Source organism: Streptopelia decaocto (genome assembly GCF_964273445.1).
Source record: "Streptopelia decaocto genome assembly, contig: HAP1_SCAFFOLD_2266, whole genome shotgun sequence".
In the NCBI taxonomy this organism is placed as follows: Eukaryota; Metazoa; Chordata; class Aves; order Columbiformes; family Columbidae; genus Streptopelia; species Streptopelia decaocto.
This window is the reverse complement of record NW_028117107.1, coordinates 1-17,008: the sequence shown is the minus strand read 5'-3', so window position 1 is coordinate 17,008 and position 17,008 is coordinate 1. Positions and strand designations below refer to the sequence as shown.

The window sequence follows — 17,008 nt, the reverse complement described above, 5'->3', positions numbered from 1 at the left end:
CGTTTTTGGGGCGCAGGTCTCCATCGTCCGCAGCACCACGGTGACCCTGAGCCCCCAGACCCCCCTGAACCCCCAAACCCCCTGACCCCCCACCCCCCGTTTTGGGGCGCAGGTCTCCATCGTCCGCAGCAGCACGGTGACCCTGAGCCCCCCTGAACCCCCAAACTGCCCCCTGAACCCCCAAACCCCGTTTTTGGGGCGCAGGTCTCCATCATCTGCAGCACCACGGTGACCCTGAACCCCCAAACCCCCCCAGACCCCCCACCCCCCGTTTTTGGGGCGCAGGTCTCCATCGTCCGCAGCACCACGGTGACCCTGAGCCCCCAAACCCCCTGACCCCCCAAACCCCGTTTTTGGGGCGCAGGTCTCCATCGTCCGCAGCACCACGGTGACCCTGAGCCCCCCTGAACCCCCAAACCGCCCCCTGACCCCCCAAACCCCGTTTTTGGGGTGCAGGTCTCCATCGTCCGCAGCACCACGGTGACCCTGAGCCCCCAAACCCCCTGACCCCCCACCCCCCGTTTTTGGGGCGCAGGTCTCCATCGTCCGCAGCACCACGGTGACCCTGAGCCCCCAGACCCCCCTGAACCCCCAAACCCCCTGACCCCCCACCCCCCGTTTTTGGGGCGCAGGTCTCCATCGTCCGCAGCACCACGGTGACCCTGAGCCCCCCTGAACCCCCAAACCGCCCCCTGAACCCCCAAACCCCGTTTTTGGGGCGCAGGTCTCCATCGTCCGCAGCACCACGGTGACCCTGAGCCCCCCTGAACCCCAAACCGCCCCCTGAACCCCCAAACCCCGTTTTTGGGGCGCAGGTCTCCATCGTCCGCAGCACCACGGTGACCCTGAGCCCCCTGAACCCCCAAACCGCCCCCTGAACCCCCAAACCCCGTTTTTTGGGGCGCAGGTCTCCATCGTCCGCAGCACCACGGTGACCCTGAGCCCCCAGACCCCCCTGAACCCCCAAACCCCCTGACCCCCCAAACCCCGTTTTTGGGGCGCAGGTCTCCATTGTCCGCAGCACCACGGTGACCCTGAGCCCCCAAACCCCCTGACCCCCCACCCCCCGTTTTTGGGGCGCAGGTCTCCATCGTCCGCAGCACCACGGTGACCCTGAGCCCCCCAAACCCCCCGAACCCCCAAACCGCCCCCTGACCCCCCAAACCCCGTTTTTGGGGCGCAGGTCTCCATCGTCCGCAGCACCACGGTGACCCTGAGCCCCCTGACCCCCTGACCCCCCAAACCCCGTTTTGGGGCGCAGGTCTCCATCGTCCGCAGCACCACGGTGACCCTGAGCCCCGGGGGCGACGCCGCCGTGTCCCTGGAGTACCGGGGGTTCCTGTACCCCCTGCTGGGGCCCCCCCAGGGCCCCCCCAACATCTGGGCGCGGATCCAGCGCCTCGACCTCGTCGCACAGCTGGCGCGGAGCCCCGAGGACCCCGAGCTGGTGAGGGGGGGACACCCCGAAACTGACCCTGCACCCCAAAACTGACCCTGCACCCCAACACTGACCCTGCACCCCGAAACGACCCAACTGACACCCCAACACTGACCCCAACTGACACCCCAACACTGACCCTGCACCCCGAAACTGACCCCAACTGACACCCCAACACTGACCCTGCACCCCAACACTGACCCTGCACCCCGAAACTGACCCCAACTGACACCCCAACACTGACCCCAACTGACACCCCAAACACTGACCCGGGACCCCGAGCTGGTGAGGGGGGGGGACACCCCAAAACTGACCCCAACTGACACCCCAACACTGACACCCCAACACTGACCCGGGACCCCAAAACTGACCCTGCACCCCAACACTGACCCGGGACCCCGAAACTGACCCCAACTGACACCCCAACACTGACCCGGGACCCCGAGCTGGTGAGGGGGGGGGACACCCCAAAACTGACCCTGCACCCCAACACTGACCCCAACTGACACCCCAACACTGACCCAGGACCCCAAGCTGGTGAGGGGGGGGAACCCCAAAACTGCTCTGTCCCATGGGGGTCTGGGGGGTCCGTCATTGTGTCCCCCCCGTTTTGGGGCGCAGGAGGACGTGGGGCGCTGGTGTGTCCATTGGGTCTCTGGGTGTCTCTGGGTGTCTCTGGGGGTGTCTATGGGTGTCTATGGGGTCCGTCACCGTTGTTTTGGGGCGCAGGAGGACGTGGGGCGCTGGTCTGTCCATGGGGGTCTCTGGGTGTCTCTGGGGGTGTCTCTGGGTGTCTCTGGGTGTCTCTGGGGGTGTCTCTGGGTCTCACTGTGTTTTGGGGCGCAGGAGGACGTGGGGCGCTGTCTGTCCATGGGTGTCTCTGGGGGTCTCTGGGTGTCTCTGGGTGTCTCTGGGGTTCCATGGGGTGTCTCATTATTTTGGGGCGCAGGAGGACGTGGGGCGCTGGTCTGTCCATGGGGGTCTCTGGGTGTCTCTGGGGGTGTCTCTGGGGGTGTCTATGGGTCTCACTGTGTGTTTTGGGGTGCAGGAGGACGTGGGGCGCTGGTCTGTCCATGGGGGTCTCTGGGTGTCTCTGGGGGTGTCTCTGGGTGTCTCTGGGTGTCTCTGGGGGTGTCTATGGGTCTCACTGTGTTTTGGGGCGCAGGAGGACGTGGGGCGCTGGTCTGTCCATGGGTGTCTCTGGGGGTGTCTATGGGGGTGTCTCTGGGTCTCACTGTGTTTTGGGGCGCAGGAGGACGTGGGGTGCTGGTCTGTCCATGGGTGTCTCTGGGGGTGTCTATGGGGGTGTCTCTGGGTCTCACTGTGTTTTGGGGCGCAGGAGGACGTGGGGCGCTGGTCTGTCCATGGGGTCTCTGGGTGTCTCTGGGTGTCTCTGGGGGTGTCTGGGTGTCTCTGGGTGTCTCTGGGGTTCCATGGGGTGTCTCATTATTTTGGGGCGCAGGAGGACGTGGGGCGCTGGTCTGTCCATGGGTGTCTCTGGGGGTGTCTCTGGGTGTCTCTGGGTGTCTCTGGGGGTCTCTGGGTGTCTCTGGGGGTGTCTCTGGGTGTCTCTGGGTGTCTCTGGGGGTGTCTCTGGGTGTCTCTGGCGGTGTCTCTGGGTCTCACTGTGTTTTGGGGCGCAGGAGGACGTGGGGCGCTGGTCTGTCCATGGGGTCTCTGGGTGGTCTCTGGGTGTCTCTGGGTGTCTCCAGGTGTCTCTGGGTGTCTATGGGTGTCTCTGGGGTTCCATGGGGTGTCTCATTATTTTGGGGCGCAGGAGGACGTGGGGCGCTGGTCTGTCCATGGGGGTCTCTGGGTGTCTCTGGGGGTGTCTCTGGGGGTGTCTATGGGTCTCACTGTGTGTTTTGGGGCGCAGGAGGACGTGGGGCGCTGGTCTGTCCATGGGGTCTCTGGGTGTCTCTGGGGGTGTCTCTGGGTGTCTCTGGGTGTCTCTGGGGGTGTCTATGGGTCTCACTGTGTGTTTTGGGGCGCAGGAGGACGTGGGGCGCTGCTCTGTCCATGGGTGTCTCTGGGTGTCTCTGGGTGTCTCTGGGTGTCTCTGGGTGTCTATGGGGGTGTCTCTGGGTCTCACTGTGTTTTGGGGCGCAGGAGGACGTGGGGCGCTGGTCTGTCCATGGGTGTCTCTGGGGGTCTCTGGGTGTCTCTGGGTGTCTCTGGGGGTGTCTCTGGGGGTCTCTGGGGGTGTCTCTGGGTCTCACTGTGTTTTTGGGGCGCAGGAGGACGTGGGGCGCTGGTCTGTCCATGGGTGTCTCTGGGTGTCTCTGGGGGTGTCTCTGGGGGTCTCTGGGGGTGTCTCTGGGTCTCACTGTGTTTTGGGGCGCAGGAGGACGTGGGGCGCTGGTCTGTCCATGGGGTCTCTGGGTGTCTCTGGGTGTCTCTGGGGGTGTCTCTGGGGGTCTCTGGGGGTGTCTCTGGGTCTCACTGTGTTTTGGGGCGCAGGAGGACGTGGGGCGCTGGTCTGTCCATGGGTGTCTCTGGGTGTCTCTGGGTGTCTCTGGGGGTGTCTCTGGGGGTCTCTGGGGGTGTCTCTGGGTCTCACTGTGTTTTGGGGCGCAGGAGGACGTGGGGCGCTGGTCTGTCCATGGGGTCTCTGGGGGTGTCTCTGGGTCTCACTGTGTTTTGGGGCGCAGGAGGACGTGGGGCGCTGGTCTGTCCATGGGGTCTCTGGGTGTCTCTGGGTGTCTCTGGGTGTCTCCAGGTGTCTCTGGGTGTCTATGGGTGTCTCTGGGGTTCCATGGGGTGTCTCATTATTTTGGGGCGCAGGAGGACGTGGGGCGCTGGTCTGTCCATGGGGGTCTCTGGGTGTCTCTGGGGGTGTCTCTGGGGGTGTCTATGGGTCTCACTGTGTGTTTTGGGGCGCAGGAGGACGTGGGGCGCTGGTCTGTCCATGGGGTCTCTGGGTGTCTCTGGGGGTGTCTCTGGGTGTCTCTGGGTGTCTCTGGGGGTGTCTATGGGTCTCACTGTGTGTTTTGGGGCGCAGGAGGACGTGGGGCGCTGCTCTGTCCATGGGTGTCTCTGGGTGTCTCTGGGTGTCTCTGGGTGTCTATGGGGGTGTCTCTGGGTCTCACTGTGTTTTGGGGCGCAGGAGGACGTGGGGCGCTGGTCTGTCCATGGGTGTCTCTGGGGGTCTCTGGGTGTCTCTGGGGGTGTCTCTGGGTGTCTCTGGGGGTGTCTCTGGGTCTCACTGTGTTTTGGGGCGCAGGAGGACGTGGGGCGCTGGTCTGTCCATGGGGTCTCTGGGGGTGTCTCTGGGTCTCACTGTGTTTTGGGGCGCAGGAGGACGTGGGGCGCTGGTCTGTCCATGGTGTCTCTGGGTGTCTCTGGGGTTCCATGGGGTGTCTCTGGGTCTCACTGTGTTTTGGGGCGCAGGAGGACGTGGGGCGCTGGTCTGTCCCATGGGTGTCTATGGGTGTCTATGGGGTCCCTCACCGTTGTTTTGGGGCGCAGGAGGACGTGGGGCGCTGGTCGGCGCAGGAGCGGGAGACGCGGCCGCTGCGGCGCCCCCGCGCGGTCCCGCTGTTCGGGCGGCTGCAGCGCGGGAGCCGCTTCGGGCTGCGCGTGGAGGGACGGACCAACGGCTCCGGACACACGGCCGAGCTGACGCTGCTCTGGGACCGCACCGGGGTGCCGGGGGGCAGCGTGAGTGGGGGGGCATGGGGGGGTCAGTATGGGGGGGGGACAGACGGACCAACGGCTCCGGACACACGGCCGAGCTGACGCTGCTCTGGGACCGGACGGGCGTGCCGGGGGGCAGCGTGAGTGGGGGGGGGCACGGGGGGGGCACCATGGGGCGGTCATGGGGGGGCTATGGGGGGACAGACGGACCAACGGCTCCGGACACACGGCCGAGCTCACCCTGCTGTGGGACCGCACCGGGGTGCCGGGGGGCAGCGTGAGTGGGGGGGCATGGGGGGGGCATGGGGGGGGCACCATGGGGGGGTCAGTATGGGGGTGCGGGGGGGGGGACGGATGGACCAATGGCTCCGGACACACGGCCAAGATGAGCAGCGTGAGTGGGGGGACATGGGGGGGGTCACTGTGGGGTGGGGGGGGGTCACTATGGGGTGCGGGGGGGTCACTATGGGGTGCAGGGGGGTCACTGTGGGGTGGGGGGGGGTCACTATGGGGTGCGGGGGGGTCACTGTGGGGTGGGGGGGTCACTGTGGGGTGGGGGGGTCACTGTGGGGTGGGGGGGGGTCACTATGGGGTGCGGGGGGGTCACTGTGGGGTGGGGGCGTCACTGTGGGGGTGTGGGGGGGTCACTGTGGGGTGGGGGGGTCATTGTGGGGTGGGGGGGGTCACTGTGGGGTGGGGGGGTCACTGTGGGGTGTGGGGGGGTCACTGTGGGGTGGGGGGGTCACTATGGGGTGGGGGGGGTCACTGGGGGGGCACGGGGGGTCACTGTGGGGTGGGGGGGTCACTGTGGGGTGCAGGGGGGTCACTATGGGGTGTGGGGGGGTCACTGTGGGGTGGGGGCGGTCACTATGGGGTGTGGGGGGGTCACTGTGGGGTGCGGGGGGGTCATTGTGGGGTGGGGGGGGTCACTGTGGGGTGCGGGGGGGTCACTGGGGGGGCACAGGGGGTCACTGTGGGGTGCGGGGGGGTCACTGGGGGGGCACAGGGGGTCACTGTGGGGTGCGGGGGGGTCATTGTGGGGTGGGGGGGGTCACTGGGGGGTGTGGGGGGGGCACTGTGGGGTGTGGGGGGGTCACTGTGGGGTGGGGGGGTCACTGTGGGGTGCGGGGGGGGCACTGTGGGGTGCGGGGGGGTCATTGTGGGGTGGGGGGGGGTCACTGTGGGGTGCGGGGGGGTCACTATGGGGTGCGGGGGGGTCATTGTGGGGTGGGGGGGGGTCACTGTGGGGGTGTGTGGGGGGGCACTGTGGGGGTGTGGGGGGGTCATTGTGGGGTGCGGGGGGGGTCACTGTGGGGTGCGGGGGTCACTATGGGGTGGGGGGGTCACTATGGGGTGGGGGGGTCACTGTGGGGTGGGGGGGTCACTATGGGGTGGCAGAATCCAGACGGGGGCTCCTCCACCCTGGTCTGGGCGGGCTCAGGGTCACTTTGGGGTCAAGGTCACTTTGGGGTTTCAGGGTCACTTTGGGGTCAGGATCACTTTGGGGGTTCACGGTCACTGTGGGATCAAGGTCACTTTGGGGTCAAGGTCACTTTGGGGGTTCAGGGTCACTTTGGGGTCAGGATCACTTTGGGGGTTCACGGTCACTGTGGGATCAAGGTCACTTTGGTTTCAGCGTCACTTTGGGGGTTCAAGGTCACTTTGGGGGTTCAGGGTCACTTTGGGGTCAAGGTCACTTTGGGGGTTCAAGGTCACTTTGGGGGTTCAGGGTCACTTTGGGGTCAGGGTCACTTTGGGGTCAAGGTCACTTTGGGGGGTCAGGGTCACTTTGGGGGTTTGGGGTCACTTTGGGGTCAAGGTCACTTTGGGCTCAGGGTCACTTTGTGGTCAAGGTCATTTGGGGGTTCAGGGTCACTTTGGGGGTTCGGGGTCACTTTGGGGGTGCCCCCCGTGACCCCCCCGTGTCCCCCCCCCAGGAGATCTCGTTCTTCTTCCTGGAGCCGTTCCGCCCCCCGGGCTCAGGGTCACTTTGGGGGGCTCAGGGTCACTTTGGGGGGGTCAGGGTCACTTTGGGGTGACCCCCCGTGTCCCCCCCCAGGAGATCTCGTTCTTCTTCCTGGAGCCGTTCCGCGCCCCCGGGCTCAGGGTCACTTTGGGGGGGTCAGGGTCAGTTTGGGGGTTCGGGGTCAGTTTGGGGGTGCCCCCCGTGACCCCCCCGTGTCCCCCCCCCAGGAGATCTCGTTCTTCTTCCTGGAGCCGTTCCGCCCCCCCGGGCTCAGGGTCACTTTGGGGGGGGTCAGGGTCACTTTGGGGGGGTCAGGGTCACTTTGGGGGTTCGGGGTCACTTTGGGGGTGCCCCCCGTGACCCCCCCGTGTCCCCCCCCCCCAGGAGATCTCGTTCTTCTTCCTGGAGCCGTTCCGCGCCCCCCCCGCGCAGTGCGGGCGCCACGGCTCGTGCCTCGCGTGCCTGTCGGACCAGGGCTGCGGGTGGTGCCCGCCCAGCGCCTCGTGCCACGCGCGCGTGGACGGGGAGGGGGCGGGGCCGGGGGCGGGGCCGTGCGGGGAGGGGGCGGGGCCGCGCCTCATCCTCACCCCCCCCGGCTGCCCCGTGTGCGAGGAGCATCGGCACTGCCGCGCGTGCGCCGCGGTGAGCGGGGGCGGGGCCATGGGGGGGGGGGGTCTCATGGGGGGGCTACGGGGGGCTGGGGGGGTTGGGGGGGCTATGGCGGTTTGGGAGGGGCAGGGGGGCTGTGGGGGTTTGGGGGGCTATGGGGCTTTGGGGGGTTGGGGTCTCAGGGGGGCTGGGGGGGCTATGGGGATTTGGGGGTGCTGGGGTCTCATGGGGGGGCTATGGGGGTTTGGAGGGGCGGGGGGGTCAGGGGTCTCATGGGGGGGCAGGGGGGCTATGGGGCTTTGGGGGGACTATGGGGCTGGGGGGGGCTGGGGGCCTTATGGGTGTTTGGGGGGGTTGGGGTCTTGGGGGGGCTGGGGGACTATGGGGCTGGGGGTCTATAGGGCTTTGGGGGGCTATGGGGATTTGGGGGGGCTGGAGGGGGTGGTCTTAGTGGGGGGGCAGGGGGGGTTTGGGGGGTCTGGGGTCTCAAGGGGGGGCCGGGGGGGCTATGGGGTGTCTGGGGTATTTGGGGGACTCTGGGGGGGTCAGGAGGAGTCTGGGCGGCTCTGGGGTATTTGGGGGGCTCATGGGGGTCTGTGGGTATTTGGGGGGCTCATGGGGGTCTGTGGGTCTCTGGGGGGGGGTCTGTGGTTTTGGGGGGCTCAGGGGGCTCTGGGAGGCTCTGGGGGGGTCTGGGGGGGTCCGGGGGCTCTGTGGGTGTTTTGGGGGGTCCAACGTGCCCCCCCCGCCCCCCAGGACCCGCTGTGCGAGTGGCAGCCCCACAGCAGCAAACGGGGCGACTTCGTGTGCAGCCGCAGGGGCCGCCAGCAGGGGGCGGTGAGAGCGCCGCGGGACTGCCCCCCCCCCTGCAGCCGGTGAGGGGGGGACATGGGGGGGGCTGGGGGTCAATGGGGGTCACTGCCCCCCCCCCTGCAGCCGGTGAGGGGGGGACATGGGGGGGGCTGGGGGTCAATGGGGGTCACTGCCCCCCCCCTGCAGCCGGTGAGGGGGGGACATGGGGGTCAGTGGGATCAATGGGGGTCAATGGGATCAATGGGGGTCAATGGGATCAATGGGGGTCACTGCCCCCCCCCCTGCAGCCGGTGAGGGGGGACATGGGGGTCAATGGGGGTCACTGCCTCCCCCCTGCAGCCGGTGAGGGGGGGACATGGGGGTCAGTGGGATCAATGGGGGTCAATGGGATCAATGGGATCAATGGGGGGACATGGGGGGACATGGGGGTCAATGGGGGTCACTGCCCCCCCCCCTGCAGCCGGTGAGGGGGGGACATGGGGGTCAATGGGATCAATGGGATCAATGGGAGTCAATGGGGGGACATGGGGGTCAATGGGATCAATGGGGGTCACTGCCCCCCCCCCTGCAGCCAGTGAGGGGGGGACATGGGGGTCAATGGGATCAATGGGGGTCAATGGGATCAATGGGATCAATGGGAGTCAATGGGATCAATGGGATCAATGGGGGTCAATGGGGGGACATGGGGGTCAATGGGATCAATGGGGGTCACTGCCCCCCCCCCTGCAGCCGGTGAGGGGGGGACATGGGGGTCAATGGGATCAATGGGATCAATGGGATCAATGGGAGTCAATGGGGGGACATGGGGGTCAATGGGATCAATGGGGGTCACTGCCCCCCCCCCTGCAGCCAGTGAGGGGGGGACATGGGGGTCAATGGGATCAATGGGGGTCAATGGGATCAATGGGATCAATGGGAGTCAATGGGATCAATGGGATCAATGGGGTCAATGGGGGTCACTGCCCCCCCCCCTGCAGCCGGTGAGGGGGGGACATGGGGGTCAATGGGATCAATGGGGGTCACTGCCCCACCCCCTGCAGCCGGTGAGGGGGGGGACATGGGGGGGCTGGGGGTCAATGGGGGTCACTGTCCCCCCCCTGCAGCCGGTGAGGGGGGGACATGGGGGTCAGTGGGATCAATGGGATCAATGGGATCAATGGGATCAATGGGGGGACATGGGGGGACATGGGGGTCAATGGGATCAATGGGATCAATGGGATCAATGGGATCAATGGGGGGACATGGGGGTCAATGGGATCAATGGGGGTCAATGGGATCAATGGGATCAATGGGGGGACATGGGGGTCAATGGGATCAATGGGGGTCAATGGGATCAATGGGATCAATGGGGGTCAATGGGGGGACATGGGGGTCAATGGGATCAATGGGGGTCAATGGGATCAATGGGAGTCAATGGGGGGACATGGGGGTCAATGGGATCAATGGGGGTCACTGTCCCGCCCCCTGCAGCCGGTGAGGGGGGCTGGGGGGGGCTGGGGGTCAATGGGGGTCACTGCCCCCCCCCTGCAGCCGGTGAGGGGGGGACATGGGGGGGCTGGGGGTCAATGGGGGTCAATGGGAGTCAATGGGAGTCAATGGAGTCAATGGGGGTCAATGGGGATCAATGGGGTCAAGGGGGATCAATGGTAGTTAATGGGGTCAATTGAGGTCAATGGGCGACAATGGGGGTCAATGGGAGTCAATGGGGGTCAATGGGGGTCAATGGGAGTCAATGGGGGTCAATGGGATCAATGGGAGTCAATGGGGGGACATGGGGGTCAATGGGATCAATGGGGGTCAATGGGATCAATGGGATCAATGGGATCAATGGGAGTCAATGGGGGGACATGGGGGTCAATGGGATCAATGGGGGTCACTGTCCCCCCCCTGCAGCCGGTGAGGGGGGGGACATGGGGGTCAATGGGATCAATGGGGGTCAATGGGATCAATGGGATCAATGGGAGTCAATGGGGGGACATGGGGGTCAATGGGATCAATGGGGGTCACTGCCCCCCCCCCTGCAGCCGGTGAGGGGGGGCATGGGGGGACATGGGGGTCTGGGGGTCAATGGGGGTCAATGGGAGTCAATGGGAGTCAATGGGGGTCAATGGGGGTCAATGGGGATCAATGGGGTCAAGGGGGATCAATGGGAGTCAATGGGGTCAATTGAGGTCAATGGGGGTCAATGGGGTCAATTGAGGTCAATGGGGTCAATGAGGGTCAATGGGATCAATGGGGGCCAATGGGGGTCAATGGGAGTCAATGGGGGTCAATGGGGGTCACTGCCCCCCGAGACTGGCCCGCCCCTTGCAGCCGGTGAGGGGGGGTCTGGGGAGACATGGGGGGTCCATGGGGGTCCTGGGGGGGTCCATGGGGGTTCCTGGGGGGTCCTGGGGGGTGCATGGGGGTGTGGGGGGGTCAATGGGGGGGTCCATAGGGGGTAATGGGGGGTCTGGGGGATCCTGGGGGGGTCATTGGGGCAGTCTGGGGGGGTCCATGGGGGTTTGGGGGGGTCCATGGGGGTTCCTGGGGGTCCATGGGGGTCTGGGGGTTCACTGCCCCCCCAGGACTGTCCTGTTCCCTGCAGCCGGTGAGGGGGGACATGGGGGGGTCCATGGGGTTCGGGGGGGTTTGGGGGGTTCAGGAGGGTTTTAGGGGGGTGTACAGGGGGGTTTTGGGGTTCGGGGGGTCCCGGGGGAGGCTCTGACGTGTCCCGGGGGGGTCTCCGTGCCCCCCCCAGGCGCACATCGTGCTCGGAGTGCCTGGCTGGCCCCAGTCCGTGCGCCTGGTGTCGGGGTTTGGGGGGGGTTTGGGGGGTTCAGGGTGGTTTTAGGGGGGTGTACAGGAGGGTTTTGGGGTTCGGGGGGGTCCCGGGGGAGGCTCTGACGTGTCCCGGGGGGGTGTGTTTGCCCCCCCCAGGCGCACATCGTGCTCGGAGTGCCTGGCGGCCCCAGTCCGTGCGCCTGGTGTCAATCCACCCGCCGCTGCTTCCTGTTCGCCGCCTACCTGGCCAAGTACCCGTACGGGGGGTGTCGGGGCTGGTTCGACAGGTGAGGGGGGCGGGGGGGCTTGGGGGTGCTTTGGGACATCTTGGGGTGTCCTGGGGGTTCTGGGGGGTCCTGGGGGTCCTGGGGTGTTGTGGGGGGGTTCTGGGGGGTCAGGGGGGTTCTAGGGGGTCCTGGAGACATCTTGGGGTGTCGTGTGGGGGTTCTGGGGGGTTTTGGGTGGTCCTTGTGACATCATGGGGTGTCCTGGGGGTCCTGGGGTGTCGTGGGGGGGTCCTGGGAGTTCTGGGGGGGTCCTGGGGTGTCCTGGGGGTTCTGGGGTGTCCTGGGGGTCCTGGGGTCCTGGGGGTTCTGGGGTGTCCTGGGGGTTCTGGGGGGTCCTGGGGGTCCTGGGGGTTCTGGGGGTTCTGGGGGGTCCTGGGGTCCTGGGGGTTCTGGGGGTTCTGGGGGGTCCTGGGGTGTCTGGGGGTTCTGGGGTGTCCTGGGGGTCCTGGGTGTCCTGGGGGTTCTGGGGGGTCCTGGGGGTCCTGGGGGTTCTGGGGGGTCCTGGGGGTTCTGGGGGTTCTGGGGGTTCTGGGGTGTCCTGGGGGTCCTGGGGGGTCCTGGGGGTCTGGGGGTTCTGGGGGTTCTGGGGGGGTCCTTGGGACATCTTGGGGTGTCGTGGGGGGGGTCCTGGGGGTCCTTGGGGGTCCTGGGGGGTCCTGGGGGTTCTGGGGGATCCTTGGGACATCTTGGGGTGTCGTGGGGGGGTTCTGGGGGGTTCTGGGGTGTCCTTGGGATGTTCTGGGGGGGTCCTGGGGACATCTGGGGCTTCTGGGGGGTCCTGGGGACACTTTTGGGGGGCACAGGGACATCCTGGGGGTCCTGGGGACACTTTGGGGGTCATGAGGACCCTTTGGGGGCACAGGGACACCCCAGGGATTTGGGGACACCCTGGGGATTTGGGGACCCTTTGGGGGTCCTGGGACACTTGGGGGGCACAGGGACACGGTGGGGGACCTGGGGACACTTTGGGGGTCCTGGGGACTCTTTGGGGGGGCAGAGGGATGTCCTGGGGGTCCTGGGGGGCACAGGGACATGCTGGGGGTCTTGGGGACCCTTTGGGGGCACAGGGACACCCTGGGAATTTGGGGACCCTTTGGGGGTCCTGGGACCTTTCGGGGATCACAGGGATGTCCTGGGGGGCACAGGGACACTTTGGGGGTCCTGGGGACACTTGGGGGTCACAGGGATGTCCTGGGGATTTGGGGACCTTTTGGGGGTCACAGGGATGTCCTGGGCGTTTGGGACCCTTTGGGGGTCCTGGGGACACTTTGGGGGCACAGGGACACCCTGGGGATTTGGGGACCTTTTGGGGTCACAGCGATGTCCTGGGGATTTGGGGACCCTTTGGGGGTCCTGGGGACACCATGGGGGTCACAGGGATGTCCTGGGGGTTTGGGGACCCTTTGGGGGTCCTGGGGACACTTGGGGTCACAGGGATGTCCTGGGGGTTTGGGGACACTTTGGGGGTCCTGGGGACACTTGGGGGTCACAGGGATGTCCTGGGGGTTTGGGGACCCTTTGGGGGTCCTGGGGACACTTGGGGGGCACAGGGACACTTTGGGGGACACAGGGAAGTTCTGGGGGGTCCTGGGGACACTTGGGGGGCACAGGGATGTCCTGGGGATTTGGGGACACTTTGGGGGTCCTGGGGACACTTGGGGGGCACAGGGACACCCTGGGGATTTGGGACCTTTTGGGGGTCACAGGGATGTCCTGGGGATTTGGGGACCCTTTGGGGGTCCTGGGGACACTTTGGGGGACACAGGGAAGTTCTGGGGGGTCCTGGGGACACTTGGGGGGCAGAGGGATGTCCTGGGGGTTTGGGGACCCTTTGGGGGTCCTGGGGACACTTTGGGGGTCACAGGGATGTCCTGGGGGTTTGGGGACCCTTTGGGGGGCAGTGGGGGGGTCCCGGTTTGGGGTGACGCCGTTGCCCCCCCAGCGTGCACTCGACCCCCCAGTGCCTGGAGTGCGGGCGCTTCCCGACCTGCGCCGAGTGTCTGCGGAGCAGCGGCTGCGGCTGGTGCGGGGAGACGGGGAACCCCACGCGGGGACGGTGAGAGGGGGGGACCCCAAAACATGGGGGGACCCCAAAACTGACCCCCCAAACTGACACCCCGAACTGACCCCCCAAACTGACCCCCCAAACGGACACCACAACCCCAGCCGCGGCTGGTGCGGGAGACGGGGAACCCCACGCGGGGACGGTGAGAGGGGGGGACCCCAAAACTGAGACACCCCCAAACTGACACCCAAAACTGGGACACCCCAACCCCAGCTGCGGCTGGTGCGGGGAGACGGGGAACCCCACGCGGGGACGGTGAGACACGGGGGACCCCAAAACACGGGGGGACCCCAAAACTGACACCCCAAAACTGGGACACCCCGAACTGACCCCCCAAACTGACACCCCAAACTGACACCCCAACCCCAGCCGCGGCTGGTGCGGGGAGACGGGGAACCCCACGCGGGGACGGTGAGACACGGGGGACCCCGAAACTGACACCCCAAACTGACACCCCGAACTGACACCCAAAACTGGGACACCCCGAACTGACACCCCGAACTGACCCCCCAAACTGACACCCCAACCCCAGCCGCGGCTGGTGCGGGGAGACGGGGAACCCCACGCGGGGACGGTGAGAGGGGGGGACCCCGAAACTGGGACACCCCCAAACTGACACCCCAAAACTGGGACACCCCCAACTGACCCCCCAAACTGACCCCCCAAACTGACACCCCAACCCCAGCCGCGGCTGGTGCGGGGACACCCGGAACCCCTGGGGACACCCCCAACCCTGGGGACCCCTTGGGGACCCCCCTGACCCCTGGGACCCCCCTGACCCCCAGGGACCCCCTGACCCCTGGGGACCCCCTTGACCCCCAGAGACCCCCTGGGGACCCCCTGACCCCTTAGGGACCCCCCTGACCCCCCTGATCCCCCCGACCCCTGGGACCCCCCTGACCCCTGTACCCCCCTGACCCCCAGGGACCCCCCTGACCCCCAGGGACCCCCTGACCCCTGGGGACCCCCCTGACCCCCTTGCCCCCCCTGACCCCTTAGGGACCCCCCAGGACCCCCCTGACCCCTGGGACCCCCCTGACCCCCGGGACCCCCCTGACCCCCAGGGACCCCATGACCCCTTGGGGACCCCCCTGACCCCCAGGACCCCCCTGACCCCTTGGGGACCCCCCAGGACCCCCTGACCCCCCTGACCCCTGGGACCCCCCTGACCCCCAGGACCCCCCTGACCCCCCTGACCCCCTGACCCCCCTGACCCCTTAGGGACCCCCCTGACCCCCCTGACCCCCTGACCCCTGGGACCCCCCTGACCCCCCCTGACCCCTTGGGGACCCCCCAGGACCCCCCTGACCCCTTAGGGACCCCTGGGACCCCCCTGACCCTTGGGAACCCCCCTGACCCCCCTGCCCCCCCTGACCCCCCTGACCCCCAGGACCCCCCTTACCCGTTGGGGACCCCCCTGACCCCCCTGCCCCCCCTGACCCCTTAGGGAACCCCCAGGACCCCCCTGACCCCCCTGACCCCTTGGGGACCCCCCTGACCCCGCCCCCGTTTCCCGCAGGTGCCTGGAGGGCGACTTCTCGGGCGTGTGGGGTTCCCCAACTGCTCGGCGGCGCTGGGGGGGGCACCGGGGACCCCCCCCCCACGGCCGCCTGGTCCTACGGCCGCTGCCCCGACGTGGACGAGTGTCGCCTGGGGCTGGCGAGCTGTCACCCGCTGGCCGACTGTCACAACACCGCCACGGCCTTCGAGTGCCGCTGCCGCCGTGGCTACGCGGGCGACGGGGTGACGCACTGCAACCGGACGTACGGACACGGGGGACGGACAGGGGGACGGACAGGGGGACACGGGGGACGCACTGCAACCGGACGGACGGACGGACAGGGGGACACGGGGGGACGCACTGCAACCGGACGTACGGACACGGGGACGGACAGGGGGACACGGGGGGACGCACTGCAACCGGACGTACGGACACGGGGGGACGCACTGCAACCGGACGGACGGACGGACAGGGGGACAGACAGGGGGACACGGGGGGACGCACTGCAACCGGACGGACGGACGGACAGGGGGACGGACAGGGGGACACGGGGGGACGCACTGCAACCGGACGGACGGACGGACAGGGGGACAGACAGGGGGGACACGGGGGGACGCACTGCAACCGGACGGACGGACGGACAGGGGGACACGGGGGACGCACTGCAACCGGACGGACGGACACGGGGGGACGGACAGGGGGACACGGGGGGACGCACTGCAACCGGACGGACGGACGGACGGACAGGGGGACACGGGGGGACGCACTGCAACCGGACGGACGGACGGACAGGGGGACAGACAGGGGGACACGGGGGGACGCACTGCAACCGGACGGACGGACACGGGGGGACACGGGGGGACGCACTGCAACCGGACGGACGGACGGACAGGGGGACGGACGGGGGGACACGGGGGGACGCACTGCAACCGGACGGACGGACGGACAGGGGGACGGACAGGGGGACACGGGGGGACGCACTGCAACCGACGGACGGACACGGGGGGACGGACAGGGGGACACGGGGGGACGCACTGCAACCGGACGGACGGACAGGGGGACGGACGGGGGGACACGGGGGGACGCACTGCAACCGGACGGACGGACACGGGGGGACGGACAGGGGGACACGGGGGGACGCACTGCAACCGGACGGACGGACACGGGGGGACGGACAGGGGGACACGGGGGGACGCACTGCAACCGGACGTACGGACAGACAGGGGGGACACGGGGGGACGCACTGCAACCGGACGGACGGACGGACAGGGGACACGGGGGGACGCACTGCAACCGGACGGACGGACGGACAGGGGGACACGGGGGACGCACTGCAACCGGACGGACGGACGGACAGGGGGACACGGGGGGACGCACTGCAACCGGACGGACGGACGGACAGGGGACACGGGGGGACGCACTGCAACCGGACGGACGGACACGGGGGGACGGACAGGGGGACACGGGGGGACGCACTGCAACCGGACGGATGGACGGACAGGGGGACATGGGGGGACACGGGGGGACGCACTGCAACCGGACATACGGACACAGACAGGGGGACACGGGGGGACGCACTGCAACCGGACGGACGGACGGACAGGGGGACGGACAGGGGGACACGGGGGGACGCACTGCAACCGGACGGACGGACAGACAGGGGACACGGGGGGACGCACTGCAACCGGACGGACGGACGGACAGGGGGACACGGGGGGACGCACTGCAACCGGACGGACGGACAGACAGGGGGACACGGGGGGACGCACTGCAACCGGACGTACGGACACGGACAGGGACATGGGACAGGGGGACACGGGGGGACATGGGACATGGGGACATTGGACATGACTCAGGGTCACTGGGGGGCTCTAGGACCCTGGGGGTCACTCGGGGTCACTGGGGGGGCTCTAGGACCCTGGGGTCACTG

At 67.8% G+C, this 17,008-nt stretch overlaps 1 protein-coding gene across 1 annotated transcript; it reads left to right on the top strand.

Annotated features, from left to right (window-relative positions):
- Positions 1 to 204: 204 nt before the first annotated feature.
- On the top strand, positions 205 to 15,340 carry LOC309451889 (multiple epidermal growth factor-like domains protein 8; the record flags this gene model as incomplete). Its single annotated transcript, XM_082076594.1, is given in 11 exon segments — positions 205 to 309; positions 1,262 to 1,447; positions 4,907 to 5,098; positions 7,425 to 7,682; positions 8,406 to 8,524; positions 11,382 to 11,407; positions 11,410 to 11,512; positions 13,455 to 13,568; positions 15,097 to 15,122; positions 15,125 to 15,168; positions 15,171 to 15,340. Coding segments are annotated over 11 exon segments (1,343 nt in total), but the record flags the coding sequence as incomplete, so codon positions are not given.
- Between the last annotated feature and the right edge of the window lie 1,668 nt (positions 15,341 to 17,008).